General features: G+C 39.3%; 2 protein-coding genes across 5 annotated transcripts in view; one reads left to right on the top strand and one right to left on the bottom strand.

Annotated features, from left to right (window-relative positions):
* syt15 (synaptotagmin XV) overlaps window positions 1-18092 on the bottom strand; it is a 28029-nt gene that overhangs the window by 1986 nt on the left and 7951 nt on the right. The window contains exons 2-8 of one of the 4 annotated variants that reach the window (XM_088323074.1): window positions 13199-13322; window positions 12947-13108; window positions 10717-10799; window positions 10467-10656; window positions 7170-7306; window positions 5877-6169; window positions 3016-3180 (exon numbers count right to left, since the gene is read on the bottom strand). In XM_088323074.1, the coding sequence (XP_088179200.1) occupies window positions 3016-3180; window positions 5877-6169; window positions 7170-7306; window positions 10467-10656; window positions 10717-10753 (822 nt within the window). In that variant the 5' untranslated portion in view covers window positions 10754-10799; window positions 12947-13108; window positions 13199-13322. Of the gene's footprint in view, window positions 1-3015; window positions 3181-5876; window positions 6170-7169; window positions 7307-10466; window positions 10657-10716; window positions 10800-12946; window positions 13112-13198; window positions 13323-15907; window positions 17331-18092 lie in introns of those variants that run through there. The other 3 variants (XM_088323075.1, XM_088323076.1, XM_088323073.1) reach the window with 3 other exon arrangements.
* LOC148347238 (uncharacterized) lies at window positions 10727-17751 on the top strand. The gene is made up of 2 exons (XM_088323072.1): window positions 10727-10832; window positions 15922-17751. Exon 2 carries the CDS (start codon window positions 15928-15930, stop codon window positions 17350-17352), a length of 1425 nt encoding a protein of 474 aa, XP_088179198.1. The 5' UTR covers window positions 10727-10832; window positions 15922-15927; the 3' UTR covers window positions 17353-17751.

The raw sequence follows: 18092 nt of genomic DNA, 5'->3' as shown, positions 1-18092 counted from the left end.
TAAGCATTTCTAAAATAAAAACTTATCATGTTACTACTATGTTGTAACTATATTATTACCTGGTCAGTTATTGGGAGTAGGGTTGAATAGACTCAAACAACAACAACAACAACAAAATTCTACTAGAAAATCACATTGACCCAGTACTGATGAGCTATTTTCAGAACAAGTGACGGACTACTTAGCTGTCCTTAAGTGGCTACCTGTCCTGAGCAGAACTGAAACAGGATCCAATTGCGTTACGTTTCTTGCAGGTTTTATTAAAGGAAAGAGGAAGTGCTGCGCCCACGACCCGGTGTTCGCTAGGTGCGGGAAGCAAGTCGCTCTCGTAATCGGATTGTGATCCGAACACAAAAGTGGATCTTCCGTAGCGAGCGATGGCGGTGTCAAGGACGGAAAATCAGGTCGATAGCCGGGACAGGAGACCAAAATCGTGCTCGGGGTCAGAAACGGATCGTAAGCTGGGACGGGAGAGTAGACGTGGTCGGGATCAAAAACAGGTAGTAAGTTGGGACGGGAGAGCAGATGTGGTCAGGATGAAAACGGGTCGTAGCCAGGGACAGACGGGAGCAAAAACGGGACAGGTGGGAGTCAGGGTCGCAAAAGGTTTGCCTGGTATACACTGAGGTTCGCAGACGGACTGACAAAGGGGATCAGACTGGTCTGGGTTCAAATACTGATAGGGAGCCAATCAGAACCTGCGGCAGTTGGCGCCAAAAGAGCGGGCACAGCTGAGTCACATCAGTAATCATGACACTACCTTCTCCCCACAAGCACCATGTCAAAGACCCCTGTGCTAAGATAACCAAATAAGTGTTATAATAGCTTCACCCCTTTATTTTAAAAGTGTTTTGTAATTTTTTTGAAATGTGAGACTATTTAAAATGCTTGTATAAATGCTTCTACCTATTTGTGAGCTCGAGTCTTAGTCAGCCACTATCCTGGGGGTGGCAAACTTCAGCCTGTGGGCCACATTCAGGCTTTTTACTCTTGTCCAACTAGTGAAGTTAGTAAAAGAAATAAAGTAATGAAAACAGTGATAATTTATATGTAAAATAACTATATAGGCCAGTCACTAAGCACTATGTTGAAAATATTTTGTCTATTTATCCTGAAGGTGTTTTATCTATTTTTTTCTCTTAAAAGTATTTATTATGTGTATACATTGAAGTTCCATGGCTTATCTTGTTGCATACATTGTTTCACTACGTTGATATCAAAGACAATAAGGACAATTCAATTCATTGAATTCAATACGTCTCACCATTCATATAGCTTGCCTACCCCTTTTTTACACTGGCGATCAGGGTTGGGTAGGGTTACTTTAACTGGATTACTTTTAATTACTTTTGGATTACTCCAATACCAAATATGCTAAAAAAAAACAAAAGAAACTTAATATGAATAAAATTACTAAATTTTGTGCAGGCTTGGGGAGTAACGGAATACATGGAACGGCAAAAATGATGTTGGCAAGCTGTTTGGATTTATTTTCATTTTGTTTCTGTCGCATTTTATGTTAGTTTTGCTGGAGATCAAATAGATCAAAGCCAGGAGAGAAAGCTTACCACGTGTTGTGAGTCATCATTTTATTCATATTTAGTTTCTTTTGTCTTTTATTAGCATATTTGGTATTGGAGTAATCCAAAAGTAATTGAAGTAATCAAGTTAAAGTAACTCTACCCAACCCTGCTGGCGATCAATATTAGAGAAGAATTTACGAACAATTCTGGAAAAAAATGGCATCTTCACTACTCAACAGTTTAAGTACATTTTGAGTCTATACCAAGTTACTACAACACTTTTTCACAAACTAGATAAGGCATTTCAACAACAAAACTGTATTTTGCCAAAAATGCACCGATTAAAATTACAGAACACTTTCAGGTGCCTCCCACCCAATGGTGCGAATTTAGCACATTGTTCTAATTTCCTTGATCTCCTTGATCCGTCAGCCCCTATTTAACTGGCATTCTGACTTTGCAAGATGGTGGGCTGTCCTAAAGTGACTGAAAGCCTCCGGCAGCAGGTTGTCCAGATAAAAACAAAAGGGATGACTCTATCAGCCACAGCAAGATAAGTTGATCGTTCCAAATGGGTGATTTCAAGAATATTGAATCTTTACAAAACTAGAAACTCACTCAAGTCGCCCAAGAAGGTTAAGGAGGTGAAGAGCATGTTGTGTGTACAGAGGAGAACTGGTCCAGAGTTCACTTTAGTGATGAAAGAAAATTTAATCTATTTGGGCCTGATGGGAGGCATTATGTCAAGCGACACATTGGAAAAAGACAAAACTCAAAGTGTGTTAAAAATCAGTGAAAGGTTGAGGAGGAAGTGTCATGGTTTGGGGCACGTTTTCTGCAGAAGGAGTTGGGTCACTTGTACAGCTACAGGGTTGAGTAAGTGCAAATGTATATCAGAACCTTCCTCAACAGCATATAATTCCTAGCTTGCACTCATCACCAAATCAGCCTGCAGTCTTCATACAGAACAATGCTCCATGTCACAGACCAAAACCAGTAAAGAATTTCATTGACAGTGAAAACATTGAATTAATAGCATGGCCTGGCCACAGTCCTGATCTCAACCCAATAGAGAACCTCTGTAAAGTCCTTGTTGACAGAATTATAGTCAAGAAACCCAATACAATCACCAAACTGTGGAGGAGGCTGGAAGAAGAATGGACCAAAATCACTCCAAAACAGAGTGCGAGACTAGGGCTATCCTGTGGCCACAGATGTGCTGAAGTCATTGAGAGCAGAAGCCTGTACACCTCTTACAAATTGCTGACTGTTGTAACCTTCAAAAAAAAAGTTCCATGCCATTCTCGAATATTTTCTGACTCTTTTTTTGTCTGCATTAAATCATTTTGTGAAAAAAAACTGTTGTAATACCATGATATAGACTAAAATAATTAACTATGGAACAGTGAAGATGGTATTATTTCAAAATTCAAATTGTTTTATAAGCGGTTCTCTAATCTCCAGTGCAGATCAAACCCAAGAGTATCTGCACCTGGTTCTTCTCCGTGTCCAGGTCCCTCCAGAGAACCCTGCCAGCCTGGCCCAGTTCCCCCTCCAGAGGGAACATCACTTGGCCTACCGCCTCCCGTTTGCCATCCTGCCCCACACTCAGCACGGAGACACTGAGCGTGCTCCGTGACACCCGCGCTCCCGACACCTGCCGGGTACATGAAAAGAAAATATTAGTGGAAAAAAGTAATTAGTTACTCATGCCAGCTACCTCGTTTAAAAGTATTTCAGACCCCCGGGATTACTCTGAAAGTAACTCTAGTTACAAATATACTATATACTCGCATAGGAGCTGACCACCTAAATGTCACGACCAGAACAGAAGTAGGACCCAGATGCGTAACGTTACTCACAAGTTTATTTAAACATAGAGTACCGGCAGCGGCAGCGATCCGGTGCTCGCTGAACGTGGGAAGCAAGTCGCTCACGATATCGGAACGTGTTCTGAATGCGGAAGTGGATCTTCCGGCGCGGGAGATAGTAGCGTAGTAGACGGAAAAAAAGGTCGTTAGCCGGGACGGGCGATCAAAACGTGGTCGGGGTCAAAAAAACGGGTCGTAGTCGGAGACAAGCGGGGAAATCAGGAAGGGACGAGAGGAAGACGAGTGACAAAACGGGGCCGACGGGAGTCAGAGTCAAAAATGCTTGCCTTGCGTGATATCGAAAGCTTGCAAACAAACACTTAGCCCAGAAACTCCACATCCATTATGTCTACGGGCTTTGAAGCACACTAAGATTTCCTCCTTTACTGCTGAGTACTGACCTTCAAGTCAAGTTTATTCGTGACGCCCTTAATCACAGGGAGTCTTAAAGGGCTGCACAGACTACATAGTATTATAGACTAGAGACTATTATGACATCATCCCCTGATCTAAAACCTACATGAAGGCAAGGAAAAATGCTAAAACCTCAACATGAGGAAATTGCTAAAACCTCAACATGAGGAAAATGAACAATTTCCACAGTGTATTGGCTCAGATTCCTCCATCGGAAGATGCAGTGTATTGCAAAAATAATTTTACAAATAAAAAGACCACGTTTACTGGGCTTACATTTGCCCCATTGATTACCCATAGGTTTGTTTTCCCTCTATAAGCCACGCCCCTCTCTGGGGTCCAAATGTGTGTAAACCCTGTGTGGCCGGTCATCAGATATAAAAGGAAATTCAGGCAGAGACAATGTACATTTTCGTTCCGCTGCAGCGGGGGAGAAACGGGGAGAAACACACAGGATGTGTTCTCGGCTCCACAATCGTCTTCCTGCCTCTTCCCCTCCGCAGCCGGCTTTATTTAGTACAAGTATGGTGGACTTTAGACTGACACATCATTGGGTGGATATATAGACAGTGAATATTAGGGGAATGTTCAGAGAAATACACAATATATATATATATATATATATATATATATATATATATATAGACTTCACACCCTCCTAACACGCTGTCCACCATTCTCTATACTTGTTAAAGTGCACAACACACAAACGGACCAAAAACAAAACAAAGCAGGTTCAAAGGCAGGCAAAATTACAATCTAGGCATTACTCAGAACAAACAGGCATGAACGGGTCTTCAACAAGGTAAAGCAATGGTCTGGCAACGGGCAGTCCGAAAAGGAGCGTTTAAGTACTCCAAAAGCAATCAGTCCAATGCATCTCAGCCGGTGTCAAGGGGTGGGGCCAGCTGGGCGCCATGACAACCATGCAGGACATGACATCATTAATTTGATAATCACATTATTCATCTAGTTGTAATAAATGCGCCTTATGCTTATCCATATATTTGAATGAAGTATTTACTTGCTGTATTCATTTGTTTCAATGTATCCATTCATTCAGTGGGTTTTTCAACATTGTTTCTAAGTGGTGTTAAGATGGTTTTGGTGAGTCTGCTCTAATCTTATCATACAACCTGCGAAATCCAAATACAGTCTTAACAAAGGTCTTTTGTGAAGATGTGACTACCTTACTTCGACTGGAAAATTTCATCTGAGTTAAGTTTTGATTTTGTCAATTCACACCCCTTTCCTATAAAAAGAATGGCCAGCCATTTTGTCGATGCTTGTTTAGGGCGGACTTTGTTCTGTTTTCAAGCCCAGAATATTCTGTTTCTTACTTTGTTTCTTTGTAATAAAAGCCCTCAACAGAACTGCTCTCTTCAGCTGTTGTTCTATTGTCCAAATTCACAGTCGGAGTTCCGGACATAATTTGAACACATGGCGGGACACGTATTGCCTAATGCTAACAAACCCAGCCAAACTTGTTCAATTTTTTGTTTTTGTTATGTTTTTTTTTGTTATCATCCCCCCGAAAGTCCGTGTTGCCCAACAACAAACCAAAGATCGCTGCTCTAGAGTAAATTTGCATGGAGGAATGGGCCAAAATACCAGCAACGGTGTGTTAAAAAGCTTGTGAAGGGTTACAGAAAATAATAGGCCTTTGTTATTGCCAACAAAGGGTGCATAACAAAGTATTGAGATGAAACGTTTGGTATTGACCAAATATTTATTCTCCACTATCATTTGCATTTAAAAACTTTAACAATAAACAATGTGATTTTCTGTTTTTTTTTTCTCCACACTGTCTCTAATGGTTGAGGTTTACCCATGTCGACAATTACAGACCTAATATTTTTAAGTGGAAGAACTTGCACAATTAGTGATTTAATATATACTATGGTAGGGAGAACATCAGTAGGGAGAAATTCTTGTACTCTGTGCTTTTGTGAACTCTTTTCAATACATAGCGGAGTAATGCAAAAAAAACACTTTACAGAGAGAACTTTGTAATGCGCTACTCCCAAGCCTGGATGCCACTCTTTCGAGCTTTCCCTCACTTTCTCACCTGAAACAAGAAGCAGTCGTTGAACTCCGGGGTGGCCCCGGGGCCCCTGGCCTTGGCTTGGCGGGGGCGCCGGTCGTCGGGCGGCAGGAGGAGCTGCACCAGGGTGAGATTGCCGTGGAAACGGGGCGGCAGGTTTTTTAAGCGTAGCAAGGAGACGGCTAGCTGCTCGCTATTGGGCCGGTACTCCACTGAGAAGCAGAGGCGAGGGGTCGTGCCAGGCGCGGAGGCCACCACCGGGTTCAACCCCGGCCCGGAATACAGGTCAGCCAGCACCGTGCCGACCGGATACAGACCTGGAAATTGAATAGAGGGAACACAGCTGTCAAATATTGAAGAAATGAAAATTTTAGAATGGATACAGAGAATTTCTAAATTGTGAAACATCTTTCCTAGTAGCTATTGTTAGCTTGAATGTGCTATTTGACTATGTTATTATTTTTAAAAAGAGAGGAAAGGGGGAAAAAAAGGAGAAAAACTAAGATAGAAAAAAGGAAAAATAGAAAAATAACAAAAAAAACAAAGAAAAAAGCAGAACAAAAGAGAAAAAAGAGAAAACAAAAACAGCTTAAGAAAATAAAATAAATAAAAATTGAGGAAAAATGGGGGGCAAAAGACTTAAATTGAAAAAAGAGGAAAAAGAAAGTAAAAGAATAAAGGAGGAAAATACAAAAAGACAAAGGAATAAAGAAGCAAAAGGATCAAAGAAAAAAGGATAAAAATGAGAAAACGAGGAGAAATAAAAACAAAAGAGAAAATGAAGACATGAAAAAAGGATAACGCTGAAAAAAGGAAAAGGGGAGAAAATAGGGGAAAAGAAAAAAGTAAAAAGGACAAAAAGAAAAAAGAAAAAAGCTGAAAAAAATGACAGAAAACATGGGGAAAAGGTAAAAGAGAAAAAAGAAGGAAAGGGAAAAAGGAGGAACAAAGAGAAAATAAAAAAGGGAAAGGAAACAAAGGTAAAAGAAAAAAGTTGAAAAGAGAAAATAGGAGAAAAAAGAAAGAAAGGTAAATAAGGAACAAAGGGGTAAAATTAAAAGGAGAATAAAGTACAATTTGGAAAATAGAAAACAAACACAATAAAAAAATGAAATAAAAATAAATAAATAAATAAAACTAACTATGCTTAGTAATTTCACTGTAGAAATTTGGTATTTGCTTGATATTTGTAGTTTTCACAAAAAATGCCTACTTACTTATCTGCTTAAATCTGGCGTAGTAATCCATAGAATAATCTTAGTATTTGCTCACTCTGAGGTAAGATCTAAAGCGCTAATACATTGTATGATGACCTACTCTGAACGGAAAGAGACCCCCGATGGGACACAATTTCCTCGCCAGCCTCCATTTTCACCGGTTTCTCTTGGCTCTTGGTTGTGTTTCTGTGAGGCGGCGTAAAACGAGGCGGCAACGTGAAGCGGATTTCGCCAGGCCTTCCGGAAAAACAAACAAGAAAAACAGACTTTTGGAGAATCGAACAATCAAGTCAAGGTGGACAGACTACGGCCCTCGGTCCAAATGCGGTCCGTTTAATTTGGGCCACGAAACCAAACGGAAAAAAAAACTGCTGCAAATAAAAACGGTTTCGTGGCAGTCTTGTCCCCGGTTTCCCTTTGTTGCCCCTCCTGCTTAAGAATATATTTTTCATGATGTAACGCATTGAGTACAATAAAAGTGTTTATTTATTAGAATAAGCAATTTTTTTTTAAAGCTGTAGTTTTTATGACTCTTTTGTCTCCAGTGTCAAGATTTCATGTGTTCAATTAATATATTGTCATTTTAAATATTGTTATTTTTAATTGTGCATTTTTCTGTATTATGTATATATGTTTTTACCATGTATATATTTTAATTAAATCACTATAACAATCATTTATTTGTTGTTCTTGTTTTGTTCGCAGTCTTGTCCCCAGTTTCCCTTTGTGGCCAATAAAAATATACATTTTGCATTGTGCTTAATGTAACTGTCATTTTTAATAAAGGTACACTGTGTGATATTTGTTCACTAAATTGTCTAACAGGAACCAGTGAGCACAATGTAGCAGCAAGATGGAAGACAAACATGGTGGCAACCTTGGGTAGGAATTCCACTATGTAAAAAAAGATAATTCTTGAACCATGAATATTTATAAGAATGAACATTGGTATGATAGTTCATGTATTTTTGTCCATTTTTCAAATCAATGTTTTTTTTTGTACCACTATGAGGCACTAAAATATTACACACTGCCCCTTTAAGTAAACAATTTGTTGTTTGTTACACTAAAGAATTGATTGAATGATTTTTGATGATCTTGCACTGAAAGGAGAAGTCCTACAATGTTGTTGTACTTGTATCATGACAATAAAGGCCATTCAATCATTCGTTCGTTGATTCGTTCGTTGGTTCATTCATTCGTTCATTCATTTATTTATTCATTCATTTGTTCGTTCATTTGTTCATTCATTCGTTTGTTCATTCGTTCATTCATTCTTTCATTCATTAATTCGTTCATTCATTTAATCATTTATTCATTCATTCAATCATTTTTTCATTTGAACAAATGAATGTTCCTTTGCTCATTCGTTCATTCATTCTTTCATTCATTTGTTCGTTCATTTAATCATTTATTCATTAATTTGTTCGTTTGTTCAATCATTTGTTCGTTCGTTCATTCGTTCAATCATTTATTCATTTGTTCATTTGTTCGTTCTTTCATTCATTCAATCATTTATTCATTTGTTTGTTCGTTCGTTTTTTCATTCATTCAATCATTTATTCATTCATTCAATCATTTATTCATTCTTTCGTTCAATCATTTATTAATTTGTTCATTCATTCGTTCAATCATTTATTCATTTATTCATGTCAAGTCAAGTCAAGTCACATTTGTTTATATAGCCCTTAATCACAAGAATGTCTCAAAGGACTGCACAGGATTACAATCACACAATTCATTCCTTCATTCCTTCAATCGTTTATTCATTCATTTATTTGTTCGTTCATTTACTCAATCATTTATTCATTTGTTGATTCATTCAATCATTTATTCATTCATTCATTCATTCATTAATTCATTCGTTTATTCGTTCGTTCATTCGTTCGTTCGTTCATTCATTCACAAGCAAATCATTTATTCGGTTTTTACTATTAAACACCTGCAAAGAAGTTTACTGAGGATGCCAGGGCACTTTGTTATTTTGTCTATTATTATTACGCACAGTTATTTGTTATTTTGATTATTAAGCCAATTTCACATAATTGTCAATCATGTTGTTGTTCTTTGATATCCACACCCTCTAGGGTGGATCTGTTTTTGGGAATGTTGAAGATTTGATAAAAACAAATAATTGGAATTTATTCTCTGAAGGCTTCTCTCCTGGTCTTACTTGCAAGTTTGAAATCCATTGATGTCTTCTCTCCTTATTTTAGTTATAAAGTTTAAACTTAACAATAACGAATTTATGGTGGAATTGCTTTGTTTTAAAAAAATATATATTTTCAGTATTTTTTTTATTTTATTTATCAAGATACTTATCATATGTTGGAAGAAAGAAAACCCTTTCTTTCACGCATATGATCAAATTAAGTGCCTAAAGGGGTTGTACAGAATTTTAATGCTCGCTGCTGCCATCTCCCAGCTTGTGCTATCACTGCAGCCTCTGTCAAGCTCCTTATAATGTGCGTGCAAGTACGTGCATCTCTAAGAAACACCCGAATAAACACTTATTTTTCATCTTTTTGGGGGTTTGGGTTGGCGTTTGGACTTAACATGAAACAGGCCTTCTCCTACTTTCACCATTTTCACGCTACACTGATAAACATAAATAAAAAACCCGCTGGGACAAGCATAAGTCTTTCTACCTACTACAAGTCCCTATTCCTCCTCGCTAATGTGTTCCGCCCAAACAGCTTTGCAGAAAGTAAGACAAAATCAGAAGGTGCAGTGGAATATTAAGCATAGGGGCGTTGTTAAAGGGACAGTGTGTAATATTTTGGGCCTTCTAGTGGTACAAAAAGAAAATCATTTAAAAAAAAACATTGATTTGAATAATAAGCAAAAATACATGAACTATTATATTAATTATACTTTTTATAATTATTCATAGGTCAAGAGATGTGTATTTATTTTACATAGTGGAATCCCTTCCTTAGTAGTATCCGCCATGCTTGTCTAGTATCTTGCTGCTACGCTGTGCTCATTTGACATTGGTTTTCGTTCGCACCAGACAACACAGTGCCATCTAGTTGTTGAATATTACACACTGTACCTTTAACACATACTTAATGGGGAAAATATGTAACTCAACTTTTTAAGAACACCTCGAATGACATAAGCCACCTTTATAAAAGGGGTATACTATATTATTTTGCTTTCATTTTGAGTATTTCCAAGTCATTTTAATTGAATAGTCAATTAATAAACACATATAAAATGAAATATAATAATTATATCTATACAAATAATAAAAATAGTATATCATTTTTCCTCATGCATGCATCATGGATCCAGCCTCAGACGCAAAAAATCATTTTTTTCTCTCCTAGTCGAGCATTTTTGCCAATTTTTTAAAATCAAAAAGTTCCCCCCCTCCGGTAAAGGTTCTACCGACTTAGTGCCAAATCCTTGCGAAACTGGGACAGCGGGAAAATTGCATCCTGGGATGTGTAGTTTGGTGGCGACCAGCTCTTGGTATCGTCTGCGATGGCGCTTGAGACAGACAAGAGCCAGGCCCAGAAGGAAAAGGAGGAAGAAAAGCAGCACCAGGAGGCCTGCCGTCAGTCCGACCTGAACCATAGGACCTGGAACCAGAGTCGAACACAGAATGAGGCGTTTGTGTACCTTCAAGTTTAAAATGTTACCTTTTTTGGTGATGACTGCTGGAGTGTTTGCAGGCATGTGTGGAGATGGACACAGGTGGTTGCTTCCCAGACCTTTCCGCCCTCTAGGGGTCAATCATTAAATCACATTGACATGAGTGAGTAAAAAAACATATCGTATTTTAAGGACTATAAGACACACTTAAAAAACAAAAAATTGCGGGTGCGCCTTATAAACCAGTGCATCTTAAGGGCTGGAAAATATGGTAAATAAGATTGGAAATGTATAATTACAACGAGATCCAACTGATACGTTTACAGTTTTGTAGATAATGAAAATGAGGAGAGAAGACATCAATGGATGCTGAACTGGCAAGAACTTACCACTAAATACCCTCACAATGCCAAAGTTCCAAATCTGTTTGAAAAGCCCTACCTACCTTGAGCCCTTTCTTTACCGACCGCCTTCACGTTACCACGCCATCCCACCCTTTTGGATCATCTTACTCTCACCATCTTGCTATACCCCCTACCCGCCTCAGCTCCAAGGGGGGTAGAGCTTTCAGTCACTCTGCCCCCCAGCTCTGGAACTCACTGCCACTTTGCCTCCGAAATTCTGCGACAATGTCCACCTTCAAATCCTGACTCAAAACTCACCTCTTCAGACTTGCTTATTCTTGCCTGACACACCGCCCCTTTTAACTATAATGTGTTTTATTGGCTATTTATTACTTGCTTGTTTTACTCTTTGTTTATTGTTGTGTCCTGCTCATATGTACAGCGACCTTGGGTGTCCTGACAGGTGCTTCGAAATACAACGTATTATTGTTATTATTATTATAATTAAACATTGAATACAATTAAAAGCAAATCCACCCTAAAGGACGTGGAAAACAAAGAACAGAAACATTAAGTCAAGTCAAGTCATGTTTATTTGTATGGCCCTTAATAACAAAAGTCTCTAAGGGCTGTACAGACCACAGACTATTGCAAACCACAGACTATTATTACACCATAATAGTCAAAATAACAAACTGGCGTCGTATTCAATATTTTTTCGCAGGTTTTGCAATATTAAAATCATAATAAAACATGGTGAAACAAGATTCTATAATGATAGTTTACGTTGTACAGTATACATTTCCATTATTTTCTGATGTTTCTCATACAACCTTGCCCATAACAGTTATTTTATTATGCGCCTTATAGTGTGGTGCGCCTTGCATAAGAAAAAAGTGTTTCAATAAAGGTGCGCCTTATAAGCAGGTGCGGCTCATAGTCCAGAAAATATTATGTATAGGATAATTATCTAACCGTACAAATAATAATAATAATAATAATAATTTCCTTGTATTGTCATTCTGTGTAACAATGTACACAGAACGAAATGTCGATTGCACCTGACCCGTTGTAGCGAGCCGATGCAGCCGCAGCCAACAGAGGGCGCCGCCGACCACTTTTTAAGTCTTAGGAATGACTCGGCCGGGGCGCGAACCACCGACCTCCCAGTCTCAAAGCGGGCGCCTTACCATCTAGGCTACTGATGGCATCATAACTATTGTTGACATGCAATAACAGAAAACTTATAATCTGTAAAGTACTCATTATTTTTGAATAGATAAAAAATAATTTATAACAAAATAAAATTGAGAAAAAACACACACAAAAAATGCTAAACAAATCAAACATAAAAAATATATTTTATACAAAGAATTAAATTAATAAAAAAATAAAAAATAACAAAAAGTAATAAGATTTGAATGAATAAAAATAAGGAATATTAAAAACTTAAAATAAATAATTTGAAATAAATAAAATAACAGAAACACAAAATATTCTTTGAATATAAACTAGATTCACAAAATAATGTAAAAATAATACTCTAACAAAAATGGCTTAAAATCAAACGAAGTTATATAATAATGGACAAATAATAATAATATATTAATAAAACGTTTTGATTATAGTTTACAATTGAGAGAACTCAAATTCAATAAATGAATTTATTTTCAAATAAAAAATACATAAAATAAAATTGCATAAAAACCCTACCAAAATTAATTATACAAAATAAAAAATACATTAACTGGAAAACCTCTATTTTGCAAAGTCAGCAAGGATAGACCCTTTGTTACATTTTTAATTATCTTAATTTTTTCTTGTAAATAAATTTACAGTAAAAGTCAAACAACAATTTGGCAAAAAAAGTAGCAAAATAATTTGGGTTATCCAGTACAAGAATAAGTGTGCATGCAAAATCCTGCCAGCTGACCTGATCTTAACTCTTCAGGCACACTGGTATACGCAGATTGGCCATCAGCTAATGGGATGAAAGGTGGCGGCTTAATCCCGGGGCCGGGAAGGGACACACCCACGCTAACCTCTCTCAAACGCACCATATTGATGCCGCAAGTAAAGGAACTGCAAACTGGGACTAAGAAATGATGGAAGGAAAAGGAGACGCCGTTTAAAAGGGGGAAATATTTCAAGGTAGGATTTCCAAGGTGATCATTGTAGTCTTTACCTGGATTATTAGGATTACCTGGATGTGTGAGTGGAGTGGGGTGTTCCCTCTTCTTTAATCTTGCTTCATTACTCCCGCTCTATGATTTTCAGCATTGCCGCTTGGACGAGGACGACTAGGCACTCTAAAGTGTTCAGAACAGTTAAAAACGAATATTATAATTGTTTATATTTTCTATTTCCCCCCCGCTTTTTAAATTTACCTTTTTTTTTTTTTAACTTTTTCTGTTTTCTAAAAGATGGCCTTTCAATCTACTACATTTTGTCTTATTTCCTGCATGCACTCATGGTGTACCACAGGGTACTCTAAAGTGGTCACAACAGGATATTTTTATCCTTGTATAATTCACAATTGTCTGTTTTTGTTTTTTTTCTCTATTTTTTGGTTCATTTCTTTTTCACATTTTATTTTTTTCTATTAAAAAAACTGGCAAAAATCTCAGGATAACCTTTGAATTTTGCCACCCTTAACCTATTTTTCCTGCGTACACTCATGGTATACCACATGGCACTCTAAAGTAGTTATAACAGGCATATGTTTATTTTATTTTTATTTTTCCTCTCTTTTCCGTGAATACAAGTATTTACGTTTTTTCCACTTTTTTCTAGGAGACAAAAATATATACAGTATTTTCTTCTACTTTTTTTGCACTTTTTTCTATTGTTTTCTTTACTTGCTTGTCTTCCTATTTTTCAATTATTCTATGATTAAAAAGTCTGGGAAAAAAATCACAAGCTGGTTTTTCAAGCTGCTGCATTTTAAACAGCTTCACCCTCACATGCATTGAACAGTTGGCTGAGATGGGAAGCTGTGTCGTTTGTAGTCTTAGAATTCTTGAACAATTCCAGATATAACTTATGTTTGTTGGTGATGTTGACTGATTTTGTGTGGGCCCTTCTCAAGTTTTCGATTTTCCTGATGCTGGGATTTTTGCGTTTTTCCTTGCCCACATGCAGGTTTCAGATCTGGGGATGGTGTACTTGTGGCCTGTGCAGCCCTTTGAGATTAAGGGCTATACAAATACATAAATGTGACTTGCCTTTATTTTCTGCATGCACTCACGGTGTACCACAAGACATTCTAAAGCAGGGGTGTCAAACTCAGTTGCACAGAGGGCCAACACTCAAACAACAGCTTTGGTTGTGATCTGAACTAGATAGATATTTATTGAATACACTAAACTTGACTCTAAACATAAATATGAAATTAAAACTGACAGGAATATAATTCCAGAATAAACAAACTTAAACATTAAATAACTTTAAAAATGTTGCTCTCCATAAAAATATCTCCTGTCAAAACTATACAAATTCAAAATGTGAAAAAATTACAATATTAATAACATTTATGCCTTTCACAATATATATATATGGGTATTTATATTCTTCTTTAACTCTTCAAATTTCATTATCTTCTGCTCTGCATTCAAGTTTTTCAGCTTACTCTGATGTTTTGTCTTGTGGTGCTGTTTTACAATAAATTCCTTAACTACGGCCACATTAGCTTCACAAAGAAGACCCATTGGGCTATGTCAGTTAACAAACATTCAGCCCCTCCTCGGTTTTGAAAGGCTTCGTTGTCCGAACCATTTTTTTGTTCGGCCATTGTGAGGGTTTAGCATCCCGGTGATCCACAACAACAGAAACGTCACCCTGCTTTTCTCCGTTTAGCCTTCCGTTACATCGTGATTTATAGTTCTCCCCTGGACATTACGTCACCACTTCCTGACACAAAAGACTCACTATTAGCACGATTATCAGTCTTGTTTTTGAACTGGCCGACGTGTTGTTTGTCAGAAGATAGTTTTAAAAGTGGCTGCGCTGTCAGGCTACAGCTAACTCAATTGATGCGGGGACATTTCCGGGAAGTCTTGTGGTGGCACCTCAAGCGCTGCATTGTGGGATCTGTAGTTTGAACGTTATCAACATTTCATAGAGCAGGGCCATTATAGTGGATGTGTACTAAATGATTTCACAGGCCAGATATCATTGTATGCTGGGCCAGATGTTACCTATGGGCCGTGAGTTTGACACTTATGCTCTAAAGCAGGGGTGTCAAACTCATTTTAACTGGGGGGCCACACGATAGAACAAGGGGCCGGACTAGTAGATTAAAGAGAAAGAAAAATAGAGATAAAGAAAAGAGGGAGGGAAAAGGAGAGAGGGCAGGACAACGAAAGAAAAAGAGAGAGAGGGAGAGAGCGTAAGAAACATAAGATAAAAAGTCGTGAGAGAGGGGGAAAAGAAAGGAAGAGGAAGAAAGAAATCCAAAGAGAAAAAGAAAGACAGAAGGAGAGAAAAGAGAAAAGAAAGCGCGAAGGGTATGAAGAGAGAAAGAGAAAAGAGAGAAAAGAAAAAAAGCAAGTTAGAGCAAAAGAAGTTAAAAAGACACAGAGAGAGAAAGAGACAAAGAGCAACAAAGGAAGAGAAAAAGAGAGACAGAGAGTGAAAGAGACAGACAGAGTGTGAGAAAAGGGGTGGAAAAGAAAGAGAAAGAGAGAGAGAGAAATAAATACAAGTAGTGTCTTTGTTCGAGGCACCTTTCTTTGGCAACCTCAAGTTGACATATTTCAACCTGCAGCTTGTTTTTCTCTTGCGCTTCTCTGAGTGTTGTCTTGCGGGCCGGATTCAATCCCTTAGCGGGCCTGATCTGGCCCGCGGGCCGCCTGTTTGACACCTGTGCTCTAAAGTGTCCGGCTATGTGACCCACATCTTTCTTTTCAGGTTGCCATGACGACACAACCGGTGCGACCCCGCTCTGAGATGTACCCGTCGGTGTGTTGTACTGTCAGCCCCTCCGTGTCCTACTCTAGCCTGCCGGATGACGGCGACGCCAAAACGCCCATCTTCACCGTCTCCAAGAGCTCTGTAGATGTTTTTAGGCGTGACCCCGCATGGACAGCTGCCGCCCTCCGTCGCAGCTCCAGCGCAGAACAGGGCCAGCCAGCCATGGGCGAAGTGCGACGATGGAGCCGCTGCAGCACAGAGGGCGGCAGCCGCAGCAGCACGCCCGACACGGTGGTGTGGGGCGGCGGCGCTTCGCGGCCCGAAAGCCTGGCGAGCGATGTGACTTCCTGTGCCACGTCCCGTTTCTCAGCCACGCCTGCCTCCTCGCCCTTCATCTCCCCGCTGCTGACGCCGTCGGCGAACGTCTACAACTCGCACCCGTTGTCCACCGGCAGACTTGGGGACTGCCCAGGGCTCCGTTTTGGGTCCACTGTGACCTCTGACAAACATGTCCTCGAATCCCCTCCCACTCAGGCCACCATCACGGAGGACGATGGCCTCACAGGTAACCGCTTACTCTATTTCCAGTATCCCTCCCCAATGGCGTCTTCGGTTTGCTCAGAGGAGTCCGACTTTGGAGGTCGGATGTCAAGTTCAGCAGAAACTGACGAAAGAAGTCCAATGGGCCACTTCCAGTTGCCTTGGCAACCCCATCCAAGGAGCTCACTCATGGTGTCCTCTCGGAGTGACTCGCTTCTGCGTGAGGGCTGCAGATGCTCCATAGGAAGCGCCCAAAGGGAGCACTTCCTTCGACGGGAAATGGTGGACGCCGCCATGCAGACCCTTACCCCGGACGCTTCCTTGTCGGATCTCCGGAGGAACACATCCCATTCCCTACTGGGCTCACCTCCCGGATCCAAGCTGGACCTCAGGGCCTCAACGGGGTCCGACTCCAACCTAGTTTCGCCGTCCTCCGGCGAGGACGAGAAGTTGAGAGAGGTCCAAGAACGCAGGAGGTCATGTTTGAAGGTCCAGGATAAGAAGCCTGAGGTGGGGGGGAGAAGGAGGAGCAGCATGAAGCAGGTGCAGTGGGATGAGGACGGCATGACGTGGGACGTTCACGGCGCCTCTGTGGAGCCGGAGGTCCTCACCGCCGCCATCAAGAAGCACCTGGAGTTTCGCAGCAGCCCCCAGACTGCAAGACGGCCCTCCAAGAAGAAGGCCAAAGCACCCAAACCTCCCGTTGTTCCAAATTCTGTGCTTGGAGAGGTAATGCCAGGCGGGGGTGTCCAATCTGAGGAGGCGCCTGATGAAGGCGATGGGGTTCTGAGATCGCCCTCGCTCTCAGGTGGGACCGTCCGCAAGAGGAGCGTGATGAAGTCACTGAAAACAGGATGGTGTGGGGCCTTTAAAAAACAAGAAGACTGATGAGCTCCACTGTTTTCATATGCAAAAATAATGTTTTGCACAAAAATATGAATTGATTTTATTATTTGATGAATTTACTCCTTGTATACTGACAACAAGATGGACAAACAACAAGGATTCCTGATTGTTTTGACAAGAAAATTCCTACAAAACACAAACAGTGCAGCAACACCTGAAGAAAGATGTAAAATAAATAGTCAAAGTCAGACATTATTTCTGCAAAGAATCATCCCAAATCACCATTGGTTTGTTTTATAATGACAACAAGCTAAGAAGCACTGAAAAACGTTATGTATCTATGTTATATTTTGAAAAAAGGAGCACCAGCCTTCCCAAAAATGTTTCTACTCCTACTTGTTGCAAACAAAAGATTATTATGATTTCATTATTTGATTAATATACTTATTGTATATTACTAACAAGATGGGCAAGGAACAAGTATTTCTGATTATATTTGACAATGGAATTCCTACTTAACACAAAAGGTAAAACATCACAAGTAGAGAGACAATGAAAAAAAATAGTAAAAAAAGTTGTATATTATTCATCTTCTGCGAAGAATGATTCCAAATCACAATTTGTGTGTTTTATAGATACTACACAGGGCCAAACAGCTAAAATAAAACAAAGGAAAAAAAGGGTTTTACTGTCATTGCTAACAGAACACAAAAAATATTAATTGTTTTCATTATTTGATTAATTTTCTTATCTTATATTGTTGACGAGGCGAACAAGAACAA

This window comes from Urocampus carinirostris, chromosome 19, assembly GCF_059441175.1.
Source record: "Urocampus carinirostris isolate Australia breed hairy pipefish chromosome 19, RoL_Ucar_1.0, whole genome shotgun sequence".
NCBI classification, from domain to species: domain Eukaryota; kingdom Metazoa; phylum Chordata; class Actinopteri; order Syngnathiformes; family Syngnathidae; genus Urocampus; species Urocampus carinirostris.
The sequence above is the reverse complement of the archived record's forward strand: the minus strand, read 5'-3'. Positions and strand labels throughout refer to the sequence as shown.